This window comes from Zalophus californianus, chromosome X (genome assembly GCF_009762305.2).
Source record: "Zalophus californianus isolate mZalCal1 chromosome X, mZalCal1.pri.v2, whole genome shotgun sequence".
Taxonomy (NCBI): Eukaryota; Metazoa; Chordata; class Mammalia; order Carnivora; family Otariidae; genus Zalophus; species Zalophus californianus.
This window is the reverse complement of record NC_045612.1, coordinates 21,154,950-21,180,679: the sequence shown is the minus strand read 5'-3', so window position 1 is coordinate 21,180,679 and position 25,730 is coordinate 21,154,950. Positions and strand designations below refer to the sequence as shown.

Genomic DNA, 25,730 nt, shown 5'->3' with positions numbered 1-25,730 from the left:
ATAATTGGCTGATCACTAAGCTATGATGACCCAAGGGTGAAACTTAGGTGGCTAGGCTTAAAAATAAGAACAAGAATGTTAAAAAACAAACTAAGCAAAGATTCCAGTTGTCACCACAGGGGAGAAGGACACTACATAATTAGTCCAAGCATAACACTAAGCAAAAACAAAGGAACATAGTGCGATATAAAAAATAAAATGAACTCTCCTCCAGCCACCCAAGATGCTGAAAGGAAAGAAGGGGAAGGGGAAGAAGATGGCCCTGGCCCCTGCTGTTGTGAAGAAGAAGGAGGCCAAGAAGGTGGTCAATCCCCTGTTTGAGAAAAGGCCCAAGAATTTTAGCATCGGACAGGACATCCAGCCCAAAATGGACCTCACCCACTTTGTCAAATGGCCCTACTACAACTGGCTGCAGTGGCAAAGGGCTATTCTCTATAAACATCTGAAAGTGCCTCCCGAGATTAACCAGTTCACCTGGGCTTTGAACCTTTAAACAGCCACTCAATGGGTTAAGCTGGCCCACAAATACAGACCAGAGACAAAGCAGAAGAAGCAGAGATTGTTGGCCCGGGCTGAGAGGACAGCTGCTGGCAAAGGGGATGTCCCCATTAAGAGGCTGCCTGTCCTTCGAGCTGGGGTTAATAATGTCACCACCTTGTTGGAAAACAAGAAGGCTCAGCTGGTAGTGACTGCACATGATGTGGATCCCACTGAGCTGGTTGTCTTCTTGCCTGCCCTGTGTCATAAGATGGGGGTTCCCTGCTGTATTATCAAGGGGAAGGCCAGGCTGGGGCATCTGGTCCACAGGAAGACCTACACTACTGTTGCCTTCACACAGGTTAACTCGGAAGATGAAGGAGTTCTGGTTAAGCTGGTGGAAGCCATCAGGACCAATTACAGTGACAGATATGATGAGATCTACTGTCACTGCGGAGGCAATGTCTTGGGTCCAAAGTTGATGACTCTTATTGCCAAGTTAGAAAAGGCAAAGGCTAAAGAACTGGCCACCAAACTGGGCAGAGTGGATGCTGTTGAATTTTCTATACATAAAAGTTACAAAAGTTCTCTATAAATAGATAAATAAATAAATAAATACAAAGAAACAAGGTGTAGCCCATACACGGGGGGAAAAGCAGCTTATATAAATTATCTGCAGGAGGCCCTCCATGATAGATTTAGTACATAAAGATTTCAAATAAACTATTATAAATATGTTCAAAGAACTAAAAGAAACATGTTTAAAGAATTAAAGGAATGAGTGATGACAATGGCTCATCGCATAGGGAACATTAATAAAGAGATATGAATTATAGGGCGCCTGGGTGGCTCAGTTGGTTAAGCGACTGCCTTCGGCTCAGGTCATGATCCTGGAGTCCCGGGATCGAGTCCCACATCAGGCTCCCTGCTCAGTGAGGAGCCTACTTCTCCCTCTAACCCTCCCCCCTCTCATGTACTCTCTCTCTCTCTCTCATTCTCACTCTCTCTAAATAAATAAATAAATCTTAAAAAATAAAATAAAAAAGAGATATGAATTATAAAAAAGAAAAGAATAAAAATTCTAGAGTTAAAAGGTACAACAACTGAAATGAAAAATTCACTCAAGGGGCTCAACAGCAGATTTGAGCTGATAGAAGAAAGAATCAGCAAACTGAAAGGTAGATCAATAGAGACTATCCAGTCTAAAGAACAACATGTAAAAAGGATGAAGAAAACTGAAGAACCTCAAAGACCTGAGAGACACCATCAAACACACCACATATGCATAATGGCAGTTCCGGAAGAGAAGAGGAGGAAAATGGGGCATAAGTATATGAAGAAATAATGAGTGAAAACTTCACAAATTTGATAAAAAACATTAATCACAACATCCAAGTTAACTCCATCCAATCTACATCCAAGTTCAATGAATTCTGAGTAGAACAAATTCACAGATATTTATAGCTAGAGAGGTCATAATCAAACTTTTGAAAGCCAAAGAGAAAACTTGAAAATAGCAAGAGGAAAATCACACGTGAACCACAATGAGATTAACAGCTGACTTCTCATCAGAAACAATTGAGAAAAGAAGGTGGTATTATGACATATTCAAAGTGCTGGGGGAGAAAACTCAACCAAGAATTCTAGGAGTCAGGTCACCGTGGCAACAGCTCATGACAACACTTTCTCCTCCCCAGCTTCTGGGTGTCCCTTAAGGCCTTCTGCTGTAAGCTGTGCTGAGGAGAAGGGTGTGGGAGGTCTCTGACCTGACACCATGGGAGACAGTAGAGGGGACAACTTTGAAGGTATGAGCATTGACAGCCTTAAACTGGAGTTATTGGAAGAAATCCATATGAAAGACCTAGTACGGCTCTCAATACTTGAAATAAGACACAAGATAGCGGAACTGGAAGCCAAACTCAATACTGACAAAGAAGGTGGCGAATGGAAAACCCGTTATGAAGCACAACTTGAACTGAATGATCAACTACAAAAGCAAATTGTTACTCTCAAAGAGAAAATGGAAAAAATCCGTGGAAATCCTTCAGATAGACTAGCTTCTACTCGTGTCTATGAGCGAATGCCAGTGGAATCCTTAAATACATTACTTAAACAGCTAGAAAAAGAAAAAAGGAGTCTTGAAAATCAAGTGAAAAACTGTGCACTTAGACTGGAACAAGAATCAAAGGCTTACCACAAAACCAATGATGAACACCGTGCATACCTAGCTGAAATGTCTCAGATCTCTGGCTCACACCAAGTTTCTAAAAGGCAACAGATGGATCAACTTCATAGAATTAAAGAGAATCATGTGAAAGCAGGAAGACAAAATCCAGCTAATCAGAAGATAGTAAATGCCAAGAAAGGACAAGCAAAAAAGATTACAAAACCAAACCATCTTTCAAAACTCAATCCATGATTCCAGAACTGGATGGATTTCTATTTCTTCCCTTTCTTCATATGTAATTTTCAACTTGTGAAGTTAGAGTTTAGTGCATTTTTCAGGAAATGAAATAGATTTTTAAAAAGAGCTATTAAAACTTCTTTAGCTCCTCTTCCAGATGTTTGTTCCTTTATTTGCGTGAAAGTAACTTTTTTAGTAATTTAGTTTAGTTTCAAAAATTACTCTAGGAAGTAGTTCTAGTGACTCTAATATAACTAATAGCGGTTTGTGATTCTTAAAAAGTCCTAGAGAAACTAAAGGTTATCATCATTATACTTGCTTTTTAATAATCTCTCCATGATATGCTTTGATAAGTAACATTGCTGTTGTATTTGGTTTCTAGTCAGCTGTAATCTAAAAATGTGAGCTCTGGGTACCTGGGTGGCTCAGTCAGTTAGGCGTCCGACTCTTGATCTCAGCTCAGGTCTTGATCTCAGGGTCGTGAGTTAAAGCCCGGCATGGAGCCTACTTAAAAAAATAAATAAAATTTTTTTAAAAATCTGAGTTTACCAAAACTTTTTGCTATTTTAGGCTGTATCATGCTCTTTTTTTTTTTTTTAGCCCAAAGCTTAAACAAGGCTGCAAATCAACTGCATTTTTATTTTTATTTTTTTTTAAAGATTTTATTTATTTATTCATGAGTGACGGGGGGGGGGGAGAGAGAGAGAGAGAGAGAGAGAGAGAGAGAGAGAGAGAGAGAGAGAGAGAGAAAGAAGCAGAGGGAGAAGCAGGCTCCCAAGGAGCAGGGAGCCCGATGCGGGACTCGATCCCAGGACCTGGGGATCATGACCTGAGCCGAAGGCAGACGCTTAACCATCTGAGCCACCCAGGCGCCCTCAACTGCATTTTTAAACTTTGGCTTGAAGTATCATGGTATTGAGGAAATAGCCTTCAATCGGGAATCAGCTTGGTTATAGTCCCCACTCTGCCTTGAACTTAACGAGATTTGGGAAAGTCCCTTTACCTCATCTTTATTTCCTGCACCTGTAAAATGACTGAGGCAAACTATGCAACTTCTAAGGCTTCTTACCATTCTAGGAAACCAGTACGTATTCAGTTACAGAGTCCTGCCACTTAGCACATAGTGAATTAAGTCATGTTTGTGATGTTTATTAATTCATAGTAATGACCTTATTTTTTGGACCAAACTTGGCAAGTGTCCACAATACTCAAGTCTAGAAGTGGAGATAGAATGAGGATAGGAGAGAGTTCTTTTAGAAAATTTATTAAATTCGGGGCGCCTGGGTGGCTCAGTCGTTAAGCATCTGCCTTCGGCTCAGGTCATGATCTCAGGGTCCTGGGATCAAGCCCTGCATCGGGCTCCCTGCTCGGCGGGAAGCCTGCTTCTCCCTCTCCCACTCCCCCTGCTTGTGGTCCCTCTCTCACTGTGTCTCTCTCTGTCAAATAAATAAATAAAATCTTTTTTAAAAAAAGAAAATTTATTAAATTCTCCTATTCACGTTTAGACTGTTTTTGTAATTGTCATATAGGTCTGCAACACACATATAATTTATTTTCTCAACTTCATAAATGAATTTAAATTCCCAGAAATCACCCAATGGTCAGTACAGTTTTTATTTTTTATTTATTTTTTTTTAAAGATTTTATTTATTTATTTGAGAGAGAGAGAATGAGAGATAGCATGAGAGGGAAGAGGGTCAGAGGGAGAAGCAGACTCCCTGCTGAGCAGGGAGCCCAATGTGGGACTCGATCCCGGGACTCCAGGATCATGACCTGAGCCGAAGGCAGTCAGTCGCTTAACCAACTGAGCCACCCAGGCGCCCCTGGTCAGTACAGTTTTTAGCTAATGGTGTTCTCACCTTGTATCTGGCACTAAAACCTAAATTCTATTCAGTATCACCAGTAATGAATACCAAATGCGTTTTTATAACTACCTATATAGTTATTCACTTTCTTTAAGGAGAATGCATAAATTCCATATAGCCAAATAATTCTTTTATATGACTGTAAAATATAATGCAGTAAAATATAAAGTCACCTCCTACAAATTACTCTACCTTGGAGCTGTTTGGAAATATTTTCTTCTATTCTTAATTAAGCTAACTACAGAGAGCGGATATCGTGGCCCATATTATCAAACAAGTACTAGATTTTTATGTTTTACACCATCTTTCTTAGCATTAGCAACAAATTGATAATCTTAATATTAGTAATAAATAGAATCACAGACCATCACTGAAGAATAAAAAAGTTTTTTTTCTATCATACAGAGGTAGGCCATTGTAAGGATTAAATTAAAGAACATTTAAAATTATCTCCATCATTGTGATGGTCTATTAATTGAACATCTTACCACAGGGATCTACCATGTTTAAATGTTAGGAGCTCCTTTGGAATACTTTCCAGATAACAGAAAATGTCTGTCTTAAACACGGTGATGGAATGTTGATGGGGTAGTGTAAAGGACTGAAATGGGAGACTTTCAAAGATCTGTGTTCTGATATCAGTTTTGCCACTTCTCAGCTTCTGACTATAAGTAAATCACTTTACATTGCCTCACTTTCATTATGTATAGAGTTGGGAATATTTACCCTAACTACCACCTTGGGATTGCTGTGCAGATCGAGAGTACTTACTAAACATTTATTTATTTACGTCTTTATACCTTATTTCCCTCTGAAAGGGTGCCACTATATTTAGAGGTATAAAAGCAACATCCACAACATGGAAGATGAAAATAAAAGTTAAACAGTTTTGCAAGAATTTGTGACTAAGAAAAACTCTAGCTTTAAGCTTTCTAACAGCCAGCACAAAGAAGGAATGAGCTACATAGCTCTCATTAGTTTTGTAGATGGAATACACAAGTAATGAAAAAGTTTTCCCTTGTTCCAAGCTCTGAAGATAATTTGTCATGAGAGGTTTTATAAGAAGGTGCAATTATTTATTGCAATAATCAGAGCAAAAATGAGAGTTTGGGATCCTTCTTTGTTTAATAGTGAAATATGTATTAATATCAGTATTTTTTAAGTTTAGAATTCATAAAGCAAAAAATCAGTAAAACAATATTTAGTATATTTCAAATTTTTAAATGTCTAAATGTATTACAAAATATCAAGAAATACCATAAAACATAAACACAGATGTTGCTATAATCAAAAAGACAGACAGTAACAAGTATTGGCTAGGATATGGAGAAACAGGAACCCTCATACACTGCTGGTGGGGATGTACAATGGTGCAGCCGCTTTGGAAAACAGTTTGGCAGTTCCTCAAAAGGTTAAACATAGAGTTATCATATGACTCAGCAATTGTACTCCTACGTATATACCCAAGAGAAATTAAAGCCCATGTCCAGGGGCGCTCGGGTGGCTCAGTCAGTTGGGCGTCCACCTTCCACTCAGGTCATGATCTCAGGGTCCTGGGACTGACCCCCACGTTGGGCTCTCTGCTCAGCAGGGAGTCTGCTTCTCCTTCTCACTCTCCTTCTGTGCTTCCCCCCACCTCAAATAAATAAATAAAATCTTTAAAAAAATAAATCCTATGTCCACATAAAAACCTGTACATGAATGATTACAGCAACATTATTCATAATAGACAAAAAGTGGAAGCAACCCAAATGTCCATCAACTGATAAATGGATAAACAAAGTGTAGTATATCCAAACAATGGAATATTATTCAGCAATAAAAAGAAATGAAGTACTGATATATGCTACAACATGGATGAATCTTGAAAATAATAAGTGAAAGAAGGCAGTCACAAAATACCACATATGGCATAATTCCATTTATATAAAATACCCAGAACAAGCAAATCCATAGAGACAGAAAGTAGATTAGTAGTTGCCTGGGGCTGGTGGGGCCAGAGGGAGGGTAGGTGATGGGGAGTGACTGCAAAGGGTACAAGGTTTCTTTTGGGGTGATGAAAATGTTCTAAAATTGATGGTGGTGATGGTTGCACAATTCTGTGAATATACTAGAAAACCACTGAACGCTTTAAGTGAGTTAATCATGTTATATGATTTATATCTCAATAATGCTATTACTATTATAATTTTTTAAATTCTGTCCTTTTTTTAAAATTTATTTATTTGACAGAGAGAGACACAGTGAGAGAGGGACCACAAGCAGGGGGAGTGGGAGAGGGAGAAGCAGGCTTCCTGCTGAGCAGGGAACCCGATGCGGGGCTCGATCCCAGGACCCTGGGATCATGACCTGAGACGAAGGCAGATGCTTAACAACTGAGCCACCAAGGCGCCCCAATAATGCTGTTATTAAAAAATAATCTTATATCTACTGAAATAACCCTTAAAAAATGAAGGCCTCACAGAAAAAGACATTCCCAGGGAGGAAAAAAAGCCCAAGAGAACTAATTGCTAGCAGACCTGCCTTATAAGAAATTTTTGGAAGTTCCTCAAGCTAAAAAAAAATAATAAAAAATTTTTTTTAATTAAAAAAAAGAAGTTCGTCAGGCTGAAGAGAAATTGTAACTTGAACCCACACAAAGAAATAGAGCACCAGTAAAGGTAATTACACAGGAAAACATAAAATACAATGTAAACATATTTTTCTTTCCTTCTCACAACTGATTTAAAAGACATCTGCATAAAACAATAATTATTAAAATATTGGTAGATTTAGAATATATAAAGATAGCACAAAGGAAGGGAGAGGAAAGGAAGCAATATTAAAGCATTTCTGTACACTACCAGAAATAAGTTAGGATTAATGTGAAGTATATTTTTTTTGGTTAAGATGTATATAGTAATCCCCATACCTACCACTAAGAAAATAATTCAACAAAGATAATAAATAAAGAGAATTAAGATGGCACACTAGAAAACATCTATTTAGCGCAAAAGTAGTCAGTAAGGAAGAAATAGAGGAGAAAAAATACACGAGACATAGAAAATAGCAAAATGGGGGCACCTAGGTGGCTCAGTTGTTAAGCATCTGCCTTCGGTTCAGGTCATGATCCCAGGGTCCTGAGATTGAGCCCCGCATCGGGCTCCCTGCTCCACGGGAAGCCTGTTTCTCCCTCTTCCACTCCCTCTGCTGTGTTCCCTCTCTCGCTGTCTCTGTCAAATAGATAAATAAAATCTTTAAAAAATAAAAATTAAAAAATAGCAAAATGGTAGTTATAAATAATTACATTTATATCATAATCAATACTTACATTAAATGTAAATGAAATAAGCATTGAAATAAAAATAGATGATCAGACTAGATTTAAAAATAGGATCTGGGGCACCTAGGTGGCTCAGTGTCAGTTACGCGTTCAACTCTTGATTTCAGCTCAGGTCTTGATCTCAGGGTCATGAGTTTAAGCCTTACGTTGGGCTCCATGCTGACAGGGAGCCTACTTTAAAAAAAGGGGATCTAATTGTATGTTGTCTAGAACAGATACTTTATAGATTCAAGGCACAGATATGTTGAAAGGATGGAAAATCATAGGCTGTGTGCAAACCATAAGTAACCATAAGAGAGCTGGAGCAGCTATCCCAGGGTATTAGTTTTCTATTGCTGTATAACAAAGGACCACAAATTTAGCAGCTTGAAACAATAACCATTTATTAGTTTACCGTTCTGCAGGTCATAAGACCAGGCAGGTTCTCTGCCTAGGGCCTCAAAAAGCAAAAACCAAGGTGTTGGGCAGTCTGGCTTCTTATCTGGAAGCCCTAGGGAATAATCTGTTTCTAAACAAACAAACAAAGCATCTGCTCCCAAGTTCAAAGACTCTGCTTCCAAGTTCAGGTTGTTGGCAGAAATTCCATTCCTGGCAGCCATAAAACTGAGGCCCCCATTTCCTTGACACATGGTCCCTACTATCTTTAAGCAAGCAATAGAGCTTTAAATCCTTCGTGTGCATTGAATCTTTGTCAACCTAATTTAGCACCAGCCAGAAAAAAAACTTTGTAGTTAAAGGGTTCACCTGATTAGGTCAGGCCCACCTAGACAATCTTTGTATAAGATTAACTGACTTGGGGCTTTTTAAAAAAAAAAAAAAATTTATGTTTTAAGTAAGCTTTATGCCCAATGCGGGGCTTTAACTCACTATCCCAAGATCAAGAGTCACATGCTCTACCGACTGAGCCAGCCAGGCGCCCCTGACTTAGGGCTTTAATTACATCTAGAAAATTGATCACTTCATAGCAGTATCCAGATTAGTATCTGAATGAATAAGAAGGGAACAGAAATCTTGTGGAGCCATCTTTAGAATACTGTCTACCACAACTAACATTAGATAAAATAGACTTTAACACAAACAGTGTTACTAGAGAAAAAATGACATTTTATAGTGATAAAGAGTCAATTCATCAGGAAGACATAACAATTATAATACACACCTAACAAAGAAGCCCCAATATAAATGATTCAAAAACTGAAAGAACTGAAGGGAGAATAGTCTGTAATATCTTACTCTCAATAGAACAAGCAGCAACGTCCACAATAACCAAAATATGGAAAGAACCCAGATGTCCATCGACAGATAAATGGATAAGGAAGACGTGATACACACACACACACACACACACACACACACACACACACACACACACACACACACTGGAATATTACTCAGCCATCAAAAATGAAATCTTACCATTTGCAATGATGTGGATGGAACTAGAGGGTATTTTGCTAAGCAGAAATAAGTCAGTCAGAGAAAGACAAGTATCATATGATTCCACTCATATGTGGAATTAAAGAAATGAAACAGGATCATAGGGGAAGGGAGGGGAAAATAAAATAAGATGAAATCAGAGAGGGAGACAAAGCATAAGAAACTCTTAACTACAGGAAATGAACTGAGGGTTGCTGGAGGGGAGGTAGGTGGAGGGAGGGGGTAACTGGGTGATGGGCATTAAGGAGGGCACTTGATGGAATGAGCCCTGGGTATTATATGCAACTGATGAATCACTAAACTCTACATCTGAAACTAATAATACACTATATGTTAATTAACTGAATTTAAATAAAATTTAAAAACAATTAATAGAACAATTAGAGAAAAAAATCAGCAAGGATAAAGAAGACCTGAACAACACTGTCATAAAATTTACTCTAAATGATATCCATGGGACATTCCACCCAACAACAACAGAATACACATTTTTTTTCCAGTGTACATGGAACATCCAATATTGTTTATGTTTATGGCCTATCATAGGTCATAAAACAAGCTATAATTTAAAAAGATTGAAATTTTTAAAAATAATCGAAATCATACAATATATGTATCTGACCACAATGGCATTAGAAATTAATAATAGAAGGAAATTTAGGAAATCCAGAAATATTTGCAAATTGAACAATATATTTCTAATAACCATAGGTAAAAGAAGAAATCATAAGGGTAATTAGAAATCTGAACTGAAAGAAAACCAAATCACAATGTGTTAAAATGTATGAGGTAGAGCTAAAACAGTGCTTGGAGGGAAAATTATAGCTTGAAATTATAGGAGAAAAGAAGAAAGATCTCAAATCAATAAACTAAGTTTTTGCCGACAATGAATCATGGAACACTACATCAAAAACTAATGATGTAATGTATGGTGATTAACATAACAATAAAATAAAATTTAAAAAAAGAATCTAGAGAAAATATAGCAAACTGAGCCCAAGGCAAACATAAGATGGAAATAATAGAAGAATAATAGAAATTGCAAAATATCAACTTCGTGCAAACGTAGGTAGTACAGAAGAAATAGAAAAGGAAAAATACATGAGACATAAAATAGCAAAATGGCAGTTATAAATACATTTATATTATAATCAATAATTATATTAAATGTAAATGATATAAGCACTACAATAAAAATAGATGATCAGACTAGATTTAAAAATGGGATAAAAAAAAAAAAAAGGGTGCCTGGGTGGCTCAGATGGTTAAGCGTCTGCCTTCAGCTCAGGTCATGATCCCAGGGTCCTGGGATCGAGTCCCGCATCAGGCTCCCTGCTCCTTGGGAGCCTGCTTCTCCCTCTGCCTCTCTCTCTCTCTCTCTGTCTTTCATGAATAAATAAATAAAATCTTTAAAAAAATAAAAAATAAAAATAAAAAAAATAAAAATGGGATGAGGGGGCGCCTGGGCGGCTCAGTCAGTTAAGCATCCAACTCTTGATTTCGGCTCAGGTCATTATCTCAGGGTGGTGGGATTGAGCCCTGTGTCGGGCTTCTCACTCAGCAGCGAGTCTGCTGGAGTTTCTCTCTCCCTCTTCTTCTGCCCCTTCCCCCCCCCTCTCTGTTTGTCTAAAATAAATAAAGAAATCATATTAAGAAAACTTTGGGGTGCTGATAATAGAGGTTTTCAGTAGTAGGGCTCAAGTTGTTCCAAACAAGCATAGACATTTTATTATGGAAGTAAGAAGAAGGAGGGACACAAGTAAAGTTATTGAATCCTTGTAGGTCAGCCCATAACTAGGTTTCTTATTTATATGGCCTTAGCTAAGAAAGTGGATTTGAAACTTTGGAGGTCTCTAATGATATGTTGGTGGAGTTGTAAAGTGTGTTAGAAATATGCTCATATTAAGGTGGCAGGCCTGGCAATTGCTTTGTTGGAAGGTATGAACTGGTAAGTCTATGTAAAGATTAGTGGTATTTGTGTGTAATTAAAGGGAAGGAGTGGTTGTGGTGGTCATGGTCAGAGATGCAAGGTGGGAGATTGTGGTGGATAGTGGGAGGAGAGTAGTAGAAGGCACTTGGGAGTGAATGGTCCTCTCCCCAGGAGGTCGAGGGGTTGACTGATAAGAGGCAGGTGTCTCCTGGGGAAAGCAATAATCTCCATTACTTTTTAGAATGACACAGATAGTAGTAACTGCTACCAGATTTCCCTTTAGGCATGGGAGTATAGGAGTGTACATTTTAGCAAAGAGCAGGGAGTATAGCAGGATCATGAGCTCTGCAGACAGTGAGTTCAGGAACATAATAGGATCCCTAATATCAAAGGAAGAAAAACAAAAATGTCCTGGGTCCATTTTGTGCCTTAGGAGAGGCAGTTCATGTGCACTGTTTGTTTGGAGGTCTTGGCGCCTAGGGCGAACTTGTCTCCAGCACAGGGAGTGAAGTCATCTCTAGTGGTGAGGTCTTGGATTGAGGCAAAGTTGTCTGAAGTGATGTCATCTCCAGCAGTAAGTTACTGGACCAGGGCAATGTCATCTAGGGACTTGGGATATCTTTTTTAAGGGGATACCCATTCAGGTTGATGTGGGTCTTAACATTTGCCATGTTTGGTTGAAACAATGGCTTACTTGGAGAGTTGGGCCTCCAGATTATAAACCAATGAAAGTATCCAGACCTGTGGTAAAAGACTACAATCACCAGCATGGCGTGCAGCTACACTTAACAGGCTTTTTATTTGGGGTGGAAGTTTAGGTTCAAATGGGTCATATATCAGATGAGCAGCTGCCCTGCCTATGGGACAATCTATGGTTAACAGGTCCTGGGAGAATATGCACCCTGGATCTGGCCTCCAGCCCCTATGGGATGGAGCAAGATCCAAAATTTATAAAGATGGGTTAAGGCCTGGGGTAAGATAGAGACTCATGGAGACTGAAATTTGAAAAGGAATTGTTTGAGAAGACCATTATGTCTCTTAGTTAAACAGGCTATTTGGGACCTACTAGAGACATAGAAGTTCTATTGTGCATCTTTTCTAAGAGCCAGGAATTGTATATTTTAGGAAATGAAATGTGTACCTTGGTTATTATTATTGTTTCTAACTTCAAAGGTAATGAGTGTCCTGGCAAGGCCTTATATTTAGAGGACATGAGTCCTTTTATATTTTGGGTGTCTATGAGGCAAGAGATTCCCAGAGTTCTTTAACCTGAAAGAGACCATTTTTAAGGCAATGCCCATCAGTTTACAATAAATGTAAAGATAGTACCATTCCTTGGCTGGGGCATCCAGTGTTAAGATGACTGCCTGAAGTTTGGCTAAGTGTGTTGTTTTTTGGGTCCCACCCTTTATAAGGGATATCCTGGCTAAAGGATAGGAAGCAGCAACATTTCACTTAGCTCCATCACGTATGACAGTCAGCAGTGCCATTGGGCTGGTCTGTGCTCTCTATTGTTGTACACTCAGTTAATCCCAGGGAGTTTCCGAGGTATCCAAGGGTCTGGGGGAGGGGTGACTTCTTCTAGCACCTTGGCATCTGGCAAGGGACTGAGGACAGGGAAAGCCACCCCCTCCTGCAAGTAGAATATGTCACAGGGCCCAGGGGTGGTTGCATCCTGTTTTAAGAAGGCCTCTGTGGCTGTGCCAAGTTTGTGGGATGCTGTTTCCATGACTCAAAGTATACTGGGCAGCAGAGTATGTAAGATCACACGCTCAGGTCTACGAAAGCCTCTATTTTTAGGGAGGCCTGGTAGGTAGCCAGTCATTTTTTTTGTTTTAATTGTGTATAGTATAAGATTAGAGGGGGCAGTTTCTTGCACCTGAAGCCTTTGGTCAACTTATGGCCATCAGAAGCAGCCCACACTCCAGCAGGTACAAGAAGACATTGCCAAAGTGTCTTTGGTGAAGGAGCTTGGCGGGGGGGGGGGGGGGGGGGGGAGTGACTAACAAGAGTGCCTGTTGATTTTAATTTGGGAATAAAATTTGTAAATGAGGAATATGTTGTCATCAGAACCCAAGATGGACTAAAAGATGTTGGACTAGTATGTCCTTAATGAGTGTGTTTAATGAATCTTCTTGGAGGAGGGTTATCAATGTAATGTCATACCTGTGCTCCTATAGGAAGGTGGATGTAGTTAAGATCTTGTCTGTAGGGTGCCTGGGTGGCTCAGTTGGTTAAGCGACGGCCTTCGGCTCAGGTCATGGTCCTGGAGTCCCAGGATCACATCAGGCTTCCTGCTCAGCAGGGAGTCTGCTTCTCCCTCTGACACTCCTCCCTCTCATGCTCTCTATCATTCTCTCTCTGTCAAATAAATAAAAATCTTTAAAAAAAAAAGATCTTGTCTGTAAAGATTGTGTGTGATAGCGCATCTGTTGAGGTGTGGGTAGCCTGAAGGTGTATTGTGTCCCTTCAGAGGTAAAAGCAAACTGCAGCTGAGAGGCTGTTGAAATCAATACTGAGCAGAAAATGGTAGCCAAATCTATAAGAGCAAAATATTTGCCAGTTGTTCACTGAACAGAATCAGTAATTTTAATAATATTGGATGTCTGGTGTGGGAGCCTTGATGGATGGGACCACAGCATAAAGACAGTAGTGATCTACCATGAGGAATACCCACCCACACAAAACTTTTTTATTTTCTTTAGATTTAAGAACAGGCAAAATTGGGCTGTCAAAGAAGAGGCAGTGAAGATAATCACCTCTTTATTAATTAGGTTTTATATAGTGAGTTTTAATCCTTGATCCCCCTGTTTTAACTTATATTGGGACAGGTTAACTATTTTAACTGGGGGTCTATGGGGTTCCATTTCATTAAGCCAATTTGTAAGTCTCAAAGACCTACTTTAATTTTAATTTACTATTTATTGTATCAGACCATGTATGTCCAAATGGAATATTTTAAGTCAATGCATATTACAATTTTGGAAACTTAGGCAAGGCTATGAGCATCTCGGCGTCTGGCAAACCAATTTTTTTCTTCACTTTATATTTAGTTACCTTCTTAAGATTATATGGGACACAATGCTTAAGTTCAGTGGGATTCCCAAATACAACTATAATTTGAGCCCCATCTTGATTAAGTCCATAAAGGTCTTATCAATTGATGTATTTCAGCAAAAGTTAAAGTTAATTTAGAACAAAGGTTGTAGAGGCACAATAGCCAATCTGCAGTCCTTTTATCATTTAGTTATATAAATTCCTTAGTATGTAAATTTTAGACTTCAAACTGGATCAAATTTGGGGCTTTGTTTTAATTTAGTTATATACATATTACATATATGGATATATATACAATTCATCTATTACATATTTATATTAAAATCTCACATAGGTATACATAATTTCTTTTTTTAATTTAATTTTATTATGTTATGTTAGTCACCATACATTAGTTTTTGATGTGGTGATCCATGATTCATTGTTTTCATATAACACCCAGTGCTCTATGCAGTACATGGTCTCCTTAATACCCATCACTGGGCTAACCCATCCCCCCACCCCCTCCCCTCTAAAACCCTCAGTTTGTTTCTCAGAGTCCACAGTCTCTCATGGTTGGTCTCCCCCTCCGATTCCCCCCCCCCTTCATTTTTCCCTTCCTTCTCCTAATATCCTCCATGTTCTTTCTTATGTTCCACAAATAAGAGAAACCATATGAAAATTTACATCAACATGGATGGGACTGGAGGAGATTATGCTAAGTGAAGTAAGTCAAGCGGAGAAAGTCAATTATCATATGGTTTCACTTATTTGTGGAACATAAGGTATACATAATTTCTTAATTACATTTTATTTTCTTCCCCTGTATCTAGAAGTTTGGTTTAAAATCATTAAGTAACCTAGGGCTGGGGCGCCTGGGTGGCTCAGTTGGTTAAACATCCGACTCTTGAATTCGGCTCAGGTCATGATCTCAGAGTTGTGAGATCAAGTCCCACATTGGCTCCACGCTGGGTGTGAAGTCTGCTTGAGATTCTCTCTCTCCCTCTCCCTCTGCCCCTCCCCTACCTTTCTCTCAAATAAAGAAATAAATCTTTAAAAAATATAATAAAATCAATAAGGGTGCCTGGGTGGCTCAGTCTGTTAAGCATCCGCCGTGTGCTCAGGTCATGATCCTGGGGTCCTGGGATCAAGTCCTGCGTCAGGCTCCCTGCTCAGGGGGGAGTCTGCTTCTCCCTCTCCCTCTGCCCCTCCTCCCCACTTGTGCCCTCTCTCAAATAAATAAAAATCTTGAAAAAATAAAATCAATAAGTAATCTAGGGATAGTATTATGTTTGTTAGACCTGCATTTGCTCAGTACATAAGGTTTAAAATTCCCCCTTCTTTCCCCTTGGGCTTGTATCTGCCTAAAACTGCAGTCTTTTTTTCTCCTCTGTTTTAGGCTTGTAGCCACCTGAAGCCACAGTATTTAGTTTTTGTCTCCAGCTGATAAGAGGGAAAGAAGGGAGAGAGAAGGAACTTCATGCCTCTAAGCAACCTCTCACTGGGACCATCCCTGTCCCCATTTAAGCTTTTTTTTTTCTTTCAAAATGGCCTGTATTTCTAGGTAGCTAAACTCCCTCCCCTTTTTTTCTTTTGGAACCTAAGTGTGTCAAACCAGGGAAATCCGATTTGGACCAGTGGACAAGCTGTCCAAAGTAAGTTGATAACTAGTGAATTGGCAACCACTATCCAAGACTTTAGCACCTGAGACTAAATGAGGAGCGCCATGGAAGTGCATGCCTCTGAGGTCCTCCTTGATTTAGCTGGAAGATCATGGCAGTATTCAGCAGATGTATCATGAACCAGTGGCATCCAGAGTGCCAGCATGCCAACAGCCAGCCACACCTTCCCTGGTAGCACTCACTGTTTGGTAAAGCCAGTAATCCAAGAGCAGTCTAGAAGCAAGCCCCCTCCACTGAACCCTGAGTCACCTAGCTCACTGTGCCAATTGTTCTATGCCCAGGTCTTAAGTCATAAAGGTGACTGTGTGATAAGAGGGATAGGTTTAGGCCACTGACTTAATTGGGATTTCTGTGGGAAAGGCAAGACAGGCAGTGTAAACAGTTTAAGATTGGCTAGTTTGAATAATTTTGGCAGTCTCTAAGCTACAGGAATGTTCTCTAGTTGCCTGGTACCTGGCCATGTGATGATTAAGGCAAAGGAATATTGCCTCTTGTTTCTAGAGGAACTGTAAGTAACATTAAAATGTTCTTTCAATGGCATCGATCTCTCCGTGTTGCCACTCAGTAAACTTTATAAATTAAGACCCGAGCACAGAACAACTTCACACCCATTAGGATGGCTAGTATTGAAAGAAAGAAAAGAACGAAGGAAAGAAGGAAGGAAAGAAGGAAAGGAAAGGAAAGGAAAGGAAAAGGAAAAGGAAAAGGAAAAGGAAAAGGAAAAGGAAAAGGAAAAGGAAAAGGAAAAGGAAAAGGAAAAGGAAAAGGAAAAGAAAGGAAAGGAAAGGAAAGGAAGAAGGAAGGAAGGAAGGAAGGAAGGAAAGAAAGAAAGAAAGAAAGAGTGAGCAAACAAAGAGTATTAGCAAGGATGTGGAGAAATTGGAATGCTTGTACATTGTTGCTGAGAATGTAAACTAGTGCAGCCACCGTAGAAAATGATACGATTCCTCAAAAAATTAAAAATTAAAGATAGAATTACCGTATAATCCAGCAATTCCACTTCTGTATATATGCCAAAAAGAACTGAAAGCAGGGACTCCAACAGATATTTGTACACTGATGTTCACAGCAGCATTATTCACAGTAGTCAAAAGGTGGTACAGTGGTCTGAATGTATCCCCCCAAATCCGTATGTTGTAATCCAAATTCCCAAATGTGATGGGCCCCACCCACATTGGTAGGTGGAGTCTTTGGGAGATGATTAATTTATGAGGGTGGAGCTCTCATGAATGGGATCAGTGTTTTTATAAAAGAGATCCCACAGTGCTCCTTAGCCCTTTCCACCCTGTAAGAAAACAGAGAAAAGGCACTGGCTATGAACCAGGAAGAGGGCTTTTATCTGACCATACTGGCATCTTGATCTTGGATTTCTAGCCTCTAGAAATGTGAGAAATAAATCTTTGCTGTTTATAGGCTACCTAGTCTGTGGTATTTTGTCACAGTAGCCCAAATGGATGAAGATAGGTGGCAGCAACCCAAGTGTCCAATGACAGACGAATGGATAAACAAAATATAGTGTATATATATATATATATATATATATATATATATATATATATATATACAATGGAACATTATCCAGTCTTACAAAGAAGGAAATTCTGACACATGCTACAATAGGGATAAACCTTGAAGACATTATGCTAAGTGGAAACAAGCCAGTCACAAAAGGACAAATATATGATTCCCCTTATATGAGGTACCTAGAGTAGTCAAAGTTATAGAGACAGCAACTACAATAGTGGTTGTCAGGGGCTGGGAGGAGGAAAAGCAGGGAGTTATTGCTTAATGGGTACAGAGTTTCAGTTCAGGAAGATGATACAGTTCTGGAGGTAGATGGTGGTAATGACTGTGCAACAATGTAAATGTACATTATGCCATTAAAAGTATACTTAAAAATGGCTAAAATGGTAAATTTTATGTTATGTATATTTTACCACAATTAAAAACAAATTTTCAGCAAAGTCAGAATAGAAGGTAAATTTCTCAAACTGAAAACGGACATGAGAAAAGTCTACAGCTCACATCATAACATCATCATAGTATCAATGGTGGAAGAGTGAACACTCTCCCACTTTGATTGGAAACAAGTCAAAGATGCCCATTCTTGCCACTTGAATTAAGCACTGAATTGGAGATTACTATGCCAGTGCAATCAGGAAAGGAAAAGAAATAAAAAGCATCCAGATTAGGAAGGAAGAAGTAAAACTGGCTTTTTTGAGAGATGACAATCACCAATATAAACTCGGACGAAATCCCCAAGAAAAGCGCTATTAGACTAATAAGGGAGTTTAGCAAGAATGTGAGATAAAAGATAAATATAAAAATAAATTGTATTTCTATATGCTAGCAATGAAAAAACTGAAAATGAAATGAAGATAATTCTATTCACAATAGCATCAAAGAAAATAAAATACTTAAAAATAAATTTAACAAAAAAGCGCAAAACATACACAAAAAACTATAAGAACATTGCTGAGGGAAATTAAAGATCTATATAAATGGAGAGAAATTCCATGTCATGAACTGACTCAGTATTGTTAAGATGACAATTCTCAACAAATTGATCTATAAATTAAATGAAATCCCTATAAAAATTCCAGCAGGCTTTTTTTTTCTTTTGCAGAAATTAATAAGCTGAAAAAAAAAAGAAATTATCCAGCTGATCCTAAAATGTATATGGAAATGCAAAGGATCCAGAATAACAAACATGACTTTGAAAGAGAGTCAATGGGAGAATTTTGCCTCCATATTTTGAAACTTACTATAAAGTCAGTTATCAAGACTGTGATACTAACATGAAGATAGAAATATAGATCAATGGAACAGAATGGAGAGTCCAAAATGAACCCTTATATTATGGTCAATGATTTCTGACAGGGTACCAAGGCAATTCAATGTAGGAATGACAGTCCTTTCAATAAATGCTGCTAGGACAACTGGATATCCATAGGCAAAAAGATACATTTAGACCTTTATCTCACACCACACACAATAAATGAACTTGAGGGGCACCTGGGTGACTCAGTCGGTTGATCATCTGACTCTCGATTTCAGCTCAGGTCATGATCTCAGGGTTGTGGGATTGAGCCCCACGTCGGGCTCTGTGCTCAGCACAGAGTCTGCTTGTCCCTCTCCCTCTGCTCTTCCCCCCACTCTCTCTCTCTAATAAATAAATAAAATCTTTTAAAAAATGAACTCGAAATGGATCAGAGCTAAAGTAAAAGCTAAAACTATAAAACTTCTAGAAGCAAACACAGAAAAAAGTCTTTGTGACTTTGGGGTTTATTTCCTTGTGGCCATATGACTGAGGGCCATACCAATTTGACCTATCAACCAACTAAATCAAACTGACTTTTTTAAAGATTTTATTTATTTACTTGACAGAGAGAGAGAGACAGAGAGAGAGGAAACACAAGCAGGGGGAGTGGGAGAGGGAGAAGCAGGCTTCCGATGCAGGGCTCGATCCCACAAGCCCGGGATCATGACCCAAGCTGAAGGCAGACCCTTAATGACCGAGCCACCCAGGTGCCCCTCAGACTGACATTTATACAACACTCCAGCCAACAATAGCAGAATACACATATATTTTAAATGCACAAAGAACATTTACCTGTACATACCATATTTGGAGCCATAAAACAAATCTCAATGTATTGTAAAGGATTTATATTATAAAATGTTCTCTAATCACAATTAAACTAGAAAGCAATAACAGAAAGAATATTTAGAAACCAAATAGCACATTGCTAAATAACCCAGGAAATGAAAGAAGAAATCAAATGGAAAATTATAAAAATTTTTTAACTGAGAGAAAATTTTTAAACAGTATATGAAAATTTGTGAGATGCTAAGGAGGCAGCACTTGAAGGGGATTTATAGCAATAAATGTCTATATGAGGAAAGAAGAAAGATTTCCAATCAATGAACTCCTATCTCCAGCCCCTCTCCCCTCCCTAGAGGTAAGGGCAGGGGCCTGAGAGTTTCAACCCATTAATCATGGTTGGTTCCCTGGCAACTAGCCCCCACACTTAGGATACTTAGGGGCTTTCCAGAAGTCACCTCATTAATAAAAAACTCAGGTGTGATGAAAAGGGCTCCTTAAGAATGATGAAAAACACTCCTATCACTCAGAAAATTCCAAGGGTGTTGGGAGCTTTTTTCCAGGATCCAGGGACAAAGACCAAATATATTTCCTATTATATCACGGGGGAGATGGCTAAAGAGGGTACATGGATTGTTCTTGGAGTGATGAAACTTCTAAAATTTACTGTGGTGGTGGTAGCACAACTGTGTGAATATACTGAGAACCACTGAATTGTACACTTAAAAAACAAAAAAAGAAGAAACTACTGATATACACAATAATCTGAATGGATCTCCAGTGAGAAAATCTAATCCCAAGAAGTTGCATCCTGTATGATTCTATTTATATAACATTCTTTTTTTTAAGATTTTATTTATTTGACAGAGAGAGACACAGAGAGAGAGGAAACACATGCAGGGGGGAGTGGGAGAGGGAGAAGCAGGCCTCCCACCAAGCAGGGAGCCCGATGTGGGGCTCGATCCCAGGACCCTGGGATCATGACCTGAGCCAAAGGCAGACGTTTAACCAACTGACTGAGCCACCCAGGCGCCCTATATAATGTTCTTGAAATGACAGAATTATAGAAATGGAGATATTAGCGGTTGCCAGGGGTTAAGGAGGCAGTGGTGGGAGGGAAGTGGGTGCACTGTAAAAGGGCAACATGACTGATCCTTGCTCTGATGGAATTTTTCTGTGTCTTGACTATATCTCAATATCAATATCCTGGTTGTAATATTGTACTAGAGTTTTGCAAGATGTTACCATTAGGGTAAACTAGGTAAAAGATACACAGCATCTCTGTATTTTTTTCTTACAACTTGTATGTGAATCTACAATTATCTCAAAATAAAATGTTTAACTAAAATGGCACCATGGATGTAAAAGCACTTAGTCTGTTCAGGCCGCTATAACAAAACACCACAGATTGGATGGCTTATAAACGACAGAAATATATTTCTCACAGTTCTAGAGGCTGGTAGTCCAAGATGAAGATGCCAGCCTGGCTGGGTGAGAGCCCTCTTCCTGATTCATAGCCTTCCTGCTGTGTCCTCACACTGCAGAAAGAGCAAAGGAACTCTCTGAGGGCTCTTACAAAGTTGCTAATCTCATTCATGAAAGCTCTACCCTCAAGACCTATTTACCTCCAAAATGACCCACCTCTTAATACCATCACCTCAGGGATTAGAATTTCAACATATGAATTCACACCATAGCAAGTACCCTGCAAACTCTAAAATTATATACAGGCAGACTTTGTTTTTATTGTGCTTCACTTTATTGCACTTGGCAGATATCATGTTTTTCACAAATTGAAAGTTTCAGGCATCCCTGTGTTGAGCAAGTCTATCGGCGCCATTTTTCCAATAGCATTTGCTCACTTGGTATCTCTGTGTCACATTTGGGAAATTCATGGCAATAGTTTCCATCTCAAGAAACCATATTGATGGTTTCTTGAGATGGAAACTATTCCTGGTGAAGATGCTGTGAAGATTGTTGATGTGACAACAAATGATTTAGAATATTATATCAACTTAGTTGATAAAGCAGGGGCAGGGTTTGAGAGGACTGACTCCAATTTTGAAAGTTCTGCTGTGGGTGAAATGCTATCAAACAGCATCACATGCTACAGAGAAATCATTTGTGAAAGAAAGAGTCAATCGATGCAGCAAACCTCATTGTCTTATTTTGAGAAATGGGCACAGCAACCACCACCCTGATCAGTCAGCAGTCATCAACAACAAGGCAATACCCTCCACCAGCAAAAAGATTATGACTCACTGAGGCTCAGATGATGGTTAGCATGTATTAGCACCAAGTGTTTTTTAACTAAGGTATTTACATTTTTAGACATAATGCTATTTGTACATGTAACAGACTACAGTATAGTGTAAACATAACTTTTATATGCACTGAGGAACCAAAACATTCATTTGACTCACTTTATTACAATATTCACCTTATTGCAGTGGGTCAGGATCCAAACCTGCAATATCTCTGCATGTACAAATAGTTATTACTATGCATCTTTTATGAGAATGAATAGCGTGGAACTATTACGGCTTTATTCAATCATTAATTCAAAAAAAACACTTATTGAGTCCCTTATTATTGTTCAAGGACTATGTCAGATGCTGCAGGGCATATAACATCATGAATTTAGGGTAAAATCACAATTGTTGCCAGGTTGCAAGTTTTGACTGAGCCTGGGTCATTTTTGTGAAATATAAGTCAGTTAATATGTAAACATACTTGTAGAGAGAAAACATTTTATTTACTGATAATCACTAACAGCCATATTTGAGATCAAAGGCTCTTAACTAATTATCTTTCACAACTCACATAGCCTACTACATACTTGATATCTCCACTTAGGTACCTTGCATTCAAACCTCAAAAGTATTAAACTGAACTTGTGGTCTCACTCTCCAAATTTGTTCCCTCCATCATTAGTCTTCTACATCTTAATAGTCTACTGTACTTGTTCATGCCAGTAATGTAAGCATAATCTTTCTCTTTCCCTTACCCCCCACATTCCTCTGGTGGGTCCATCAATGGCTCCATCTCCTATTGCAAACCGTCACGATCTCCTGCTGTACTACACAATAGTAGCTTCCCGACTGGTCTCCCGGCTTCCACTTGGGTCCCCTCCCACCCCAGCCAATGCATTCTCTGCACAATAGCCAAAGTGTTTTTAGTAAAATTTACATTATGTCACTCTCCTACATAACCCCTGCATAACAAATAAATTGTGGCCCATTTTACATAGAGTAAAATCCAAATTCTACCATGGCCCTACAAGACCTGAATCCTGCCCATCTCGCCATCCCTCTCTGTTATATTTACCTTCTTGTTCACTACCATTCAGCTACAGTGGCCTTTCTGTTGCTAAAATATAGCAAGCTCTTCCCAGCCCAGAGGGCCTGAGTATACATTGTTTCATGGCCCAGAACACTCTACCCTGTTCTCCACAGTGCTGGTTCCTTCCCTTCCTTTAGGTCTCAGCTGAAACGCTGCATTGCTGTTTCATAATTCTACATAAGAGGGAAATGGGGCAGCAATTTGGTTAGAGCTGGAGAAGGGGAGTACCTAGGGAACTTGCCTCAAAGCTGCATTTGCATAGCAAACACACTGTCTTTACTTAGATTAAGTATAGATCAATAAAAAATGTCAATGTTTTCTTAAAATGCTTTTATTCATACTTTCTGTAAGATTAAGAGAACATCATCTGTCCATAAAAATATAATTTGGAGTGCCTTGGGGGAAGCAGCAAGCAATTCCAAAGAGGTTGGAGAGGTAGACAAAGACTAAAGAGATTTTTTTAATTTTATCTTGAAGGTGATGAGGTGAAGGTAATTTGCATCTTTTCAGTAGGGGTGTGACATGATCAGACTTACAGGATTGAATGAGGAAAGACTAAAGACTGAAAAGTCAGTACAAAGTAATTATTATAGCTAACATTTATTGAGCATTTAATGTGTGACAGGTATTATTCTAAGGGCTTTCCATTTATTCGAGTGTTTTATGTATATTAATTCATTTAGTCCTCACAACTACCCAATGTACTATCATACCCATTTTAAAGGTGAGGAAACAAAGGCATGGAGAAGTGATTTACTCAAGAATTACAAAGCTAGTAAGTGGCAGAGAAAAGATTCAAACCCAGAGAGTCCAGTTCACAACTCATGCTCTTCAATATGTTATAATGCTCCCCTTCACTATAACAGTTTTCAGCAGCATCACACGCTTGAAATTGCAAGAGTCTGGTGGATGATGTTGGGAAGGTAGGGAGATATTCGAGAGAGATTTGGGAAGTCAAACTAACAATATGAAGATCAGGGCTCCTAGGTGGCTCAGTCGGTTAAACGGCTGACTCTTGGACTCTGGATTTCAGCTCAGGTCATGATCTCAGGGTCGTGAGATCGAGCCCCAGGTCCAGCTCCACACTTAGCAGGGAGTCAGCTTGAGATTCTCTTTCCCTCTCCCGATACCCCTCCCCCTGCTTGTGTGCTCTGAAATAAGTAAACAAATCTTTAAAAAAAAACACAATGAGAAGCAACTGTTAAGTATAAGGTAGAAAGGAATCAAGGATGACTCTCAGACTTTTGACTTGACCAACTAGTAGTTGATGGTGCCAGTCATAGAGATGGAAAGTATGGAACTCTGGTGGAAAAGACAGAAGTTATTAGACACTTCATGTTTGATGTGCCTGTGGGACAAAAAGGACTGCCAGGAAGCCATCAGAGATACTAGTCTGGAACTCAAGAAAAAATCTGAGCTAGACATAGATTTTGGAGTTCTCATACAAGTGTTAAAAGCTTACAAAGAGCATGTGGAGGGGCATCTGGTTGGTTCAGTTGGTGGAGACTGTGACTCTTGATCTCGGGGTGATGAGTTCAAGCCCCACGTTGCATGTAGAGATTACTAAAAAAAATTAAAAACTTAAAAAAAAGAAGAGCACGTGGAATAGACAAGCAGGCTGAGAACAGAGCCTGGGGAACATCATTATTTAGGGAGTAAGTACAGAAAAAGTATCCAGCAGTGAAGAAGTCGGCCATGAAGCTAAGATGCCAGGAGAGAGTAGCGTCATGCAAGCCCAGGATGGTGTTTGACAAAATTATCTGTAATCCCTCTAGAGAGTCAGTTCTATGAAGCCATGGAACAAGTCTGTTTTGTGCACCAGTGTTCCCCCTGGCACATAGTAAATGGTCAAAAACATTTCCTGAATATGAATAAGAAAACAAATCAACAGTATCAAATACCACGCAAAGTTCTGGGAAGACAAGGACTGAGTGAGAAGTGTCTGTTTTATTTAGCAACCTAGGGTGTCACTGAGGATCTTGTTCAGAGCAGTTTCAGTGGAATAGTGGGGCAAAAGCAAAATGGAAGTGGCTTAAAATAGATGGCAAGAACGTTTTCGTATGTTACTTTTCGGCTTTTTAATTAAAAAAAAAGTCTTAACAGTTTATGGGAGGTGAGGATGTTGCAGCCACCAACACAGCCCATTCTTGGAAGAACCTCTGTTACCTAGGGTAGGAGGAACCTGGAGCTGCAATTACAAGGGGCACAAGACGAAAGGGGATTTTTCCTTCGGAGGGGAGGAAACTTGCTTCGTTCACCGCCGAATCTCGGGGGCCTAGCACAATGCTGGCCACTTCACTGGCGTTCGAGAAAGCCTCGAGCTGGCCGGTGCCGGACTCGCAGGACTCTGTGGAACACGGACGGGCGGGGGAGCCTTTCCTTTCAGATCAGGCAGCGACAACCAAGGCTCGGCCGGTCCCCGACAGCGCAGCGCCCTCGCCCTAAGCTCACCCACCTTGGGCCACGAGGAAACCACGAGCCGGGAGCGCGAACCAGAGATGACCAGGAGGTTGGGGGAGCAAAGCTCCGCCCGCTGACAGGCTTTAAACTCCAGCGTCCGAGCCTCCTGCAGGCCCCTCCCGAAGGGTCTCCAGTTTCTTGCACGCCTTGGGGCGGGGCGGAAGTGACGCG

General features: G+C 39.5%; 2 protein-coding genes and 1 long non-coding RNA gene across 3 annotated transcripts; 2 read left to right on the top strand and 1 right to left on the bottom strand.

Annotated features, from left to right (window-relative positions):
- Positions 1–223: 223 nt before the first annotated feature.
- Positions 224–493, top strand: LOC113931208 (60S ribosomal protein L7a-like). The gene has a single exon (XM_035725686.1). It carries the CDS (start codon positions 224–226, stop codon positions 491–493), a length of 270 nt encoding a protein of 89 aa, XP_035581579.1.
- Positions 494–2,161: 1,668 nt separating this feature from the next.
- LOC113931146 (coiled-coil domain-containing protein 169-like) lies at positions 2,162–3,026 on the top strand. Its single transcript, XM_027608943.1, has one exon. It carries the CDS (start codon positions 2,252–2,254, stop codon positions 2,894–2,896), a length of 645 nt encoding a protein of 214 aa, XP_027464744.1. The 5' UTR covers positions 2,162–2,251; the 3' UTR covers positions 2,897–3,026.
- Positions 3,027–7,914: 4,888 nt separating this feature from the next.
- On the bottom strand, positions 7,915–25,729 carry LOC113931355. The gene is made up of 3 exons (XR_003522722.1): positions 25,555–25,729; positions 13,602–13,796; positions 7,915–7,958 (listed from the first exon to the last, which is right to left on the bottom strand). It is a non-coding gene; the product is annotated as an uncharacterized LOC113931355 (long non-coding RNA).
- Between the last annotated feature and the right edge of the window lies 1 nt (position 25,730).

Excerpts from the sequence above, each read along its gene's own strand:
- LOC113931146 (XM_027608943.1), top strand. The coding sequence starts at position 2,252 with ATGGGAGACAGTAGAGGGGACAACTTTGAAGGTATGAGCATTGACAGC.
- LOC113931208 (XM_035725686.1), top strand. The coding sequence starts at position 224 with ATGCTGAAAGGAAAGAAGGGGAAGGGGAAGAAGATGGCCCTGGCCCCT.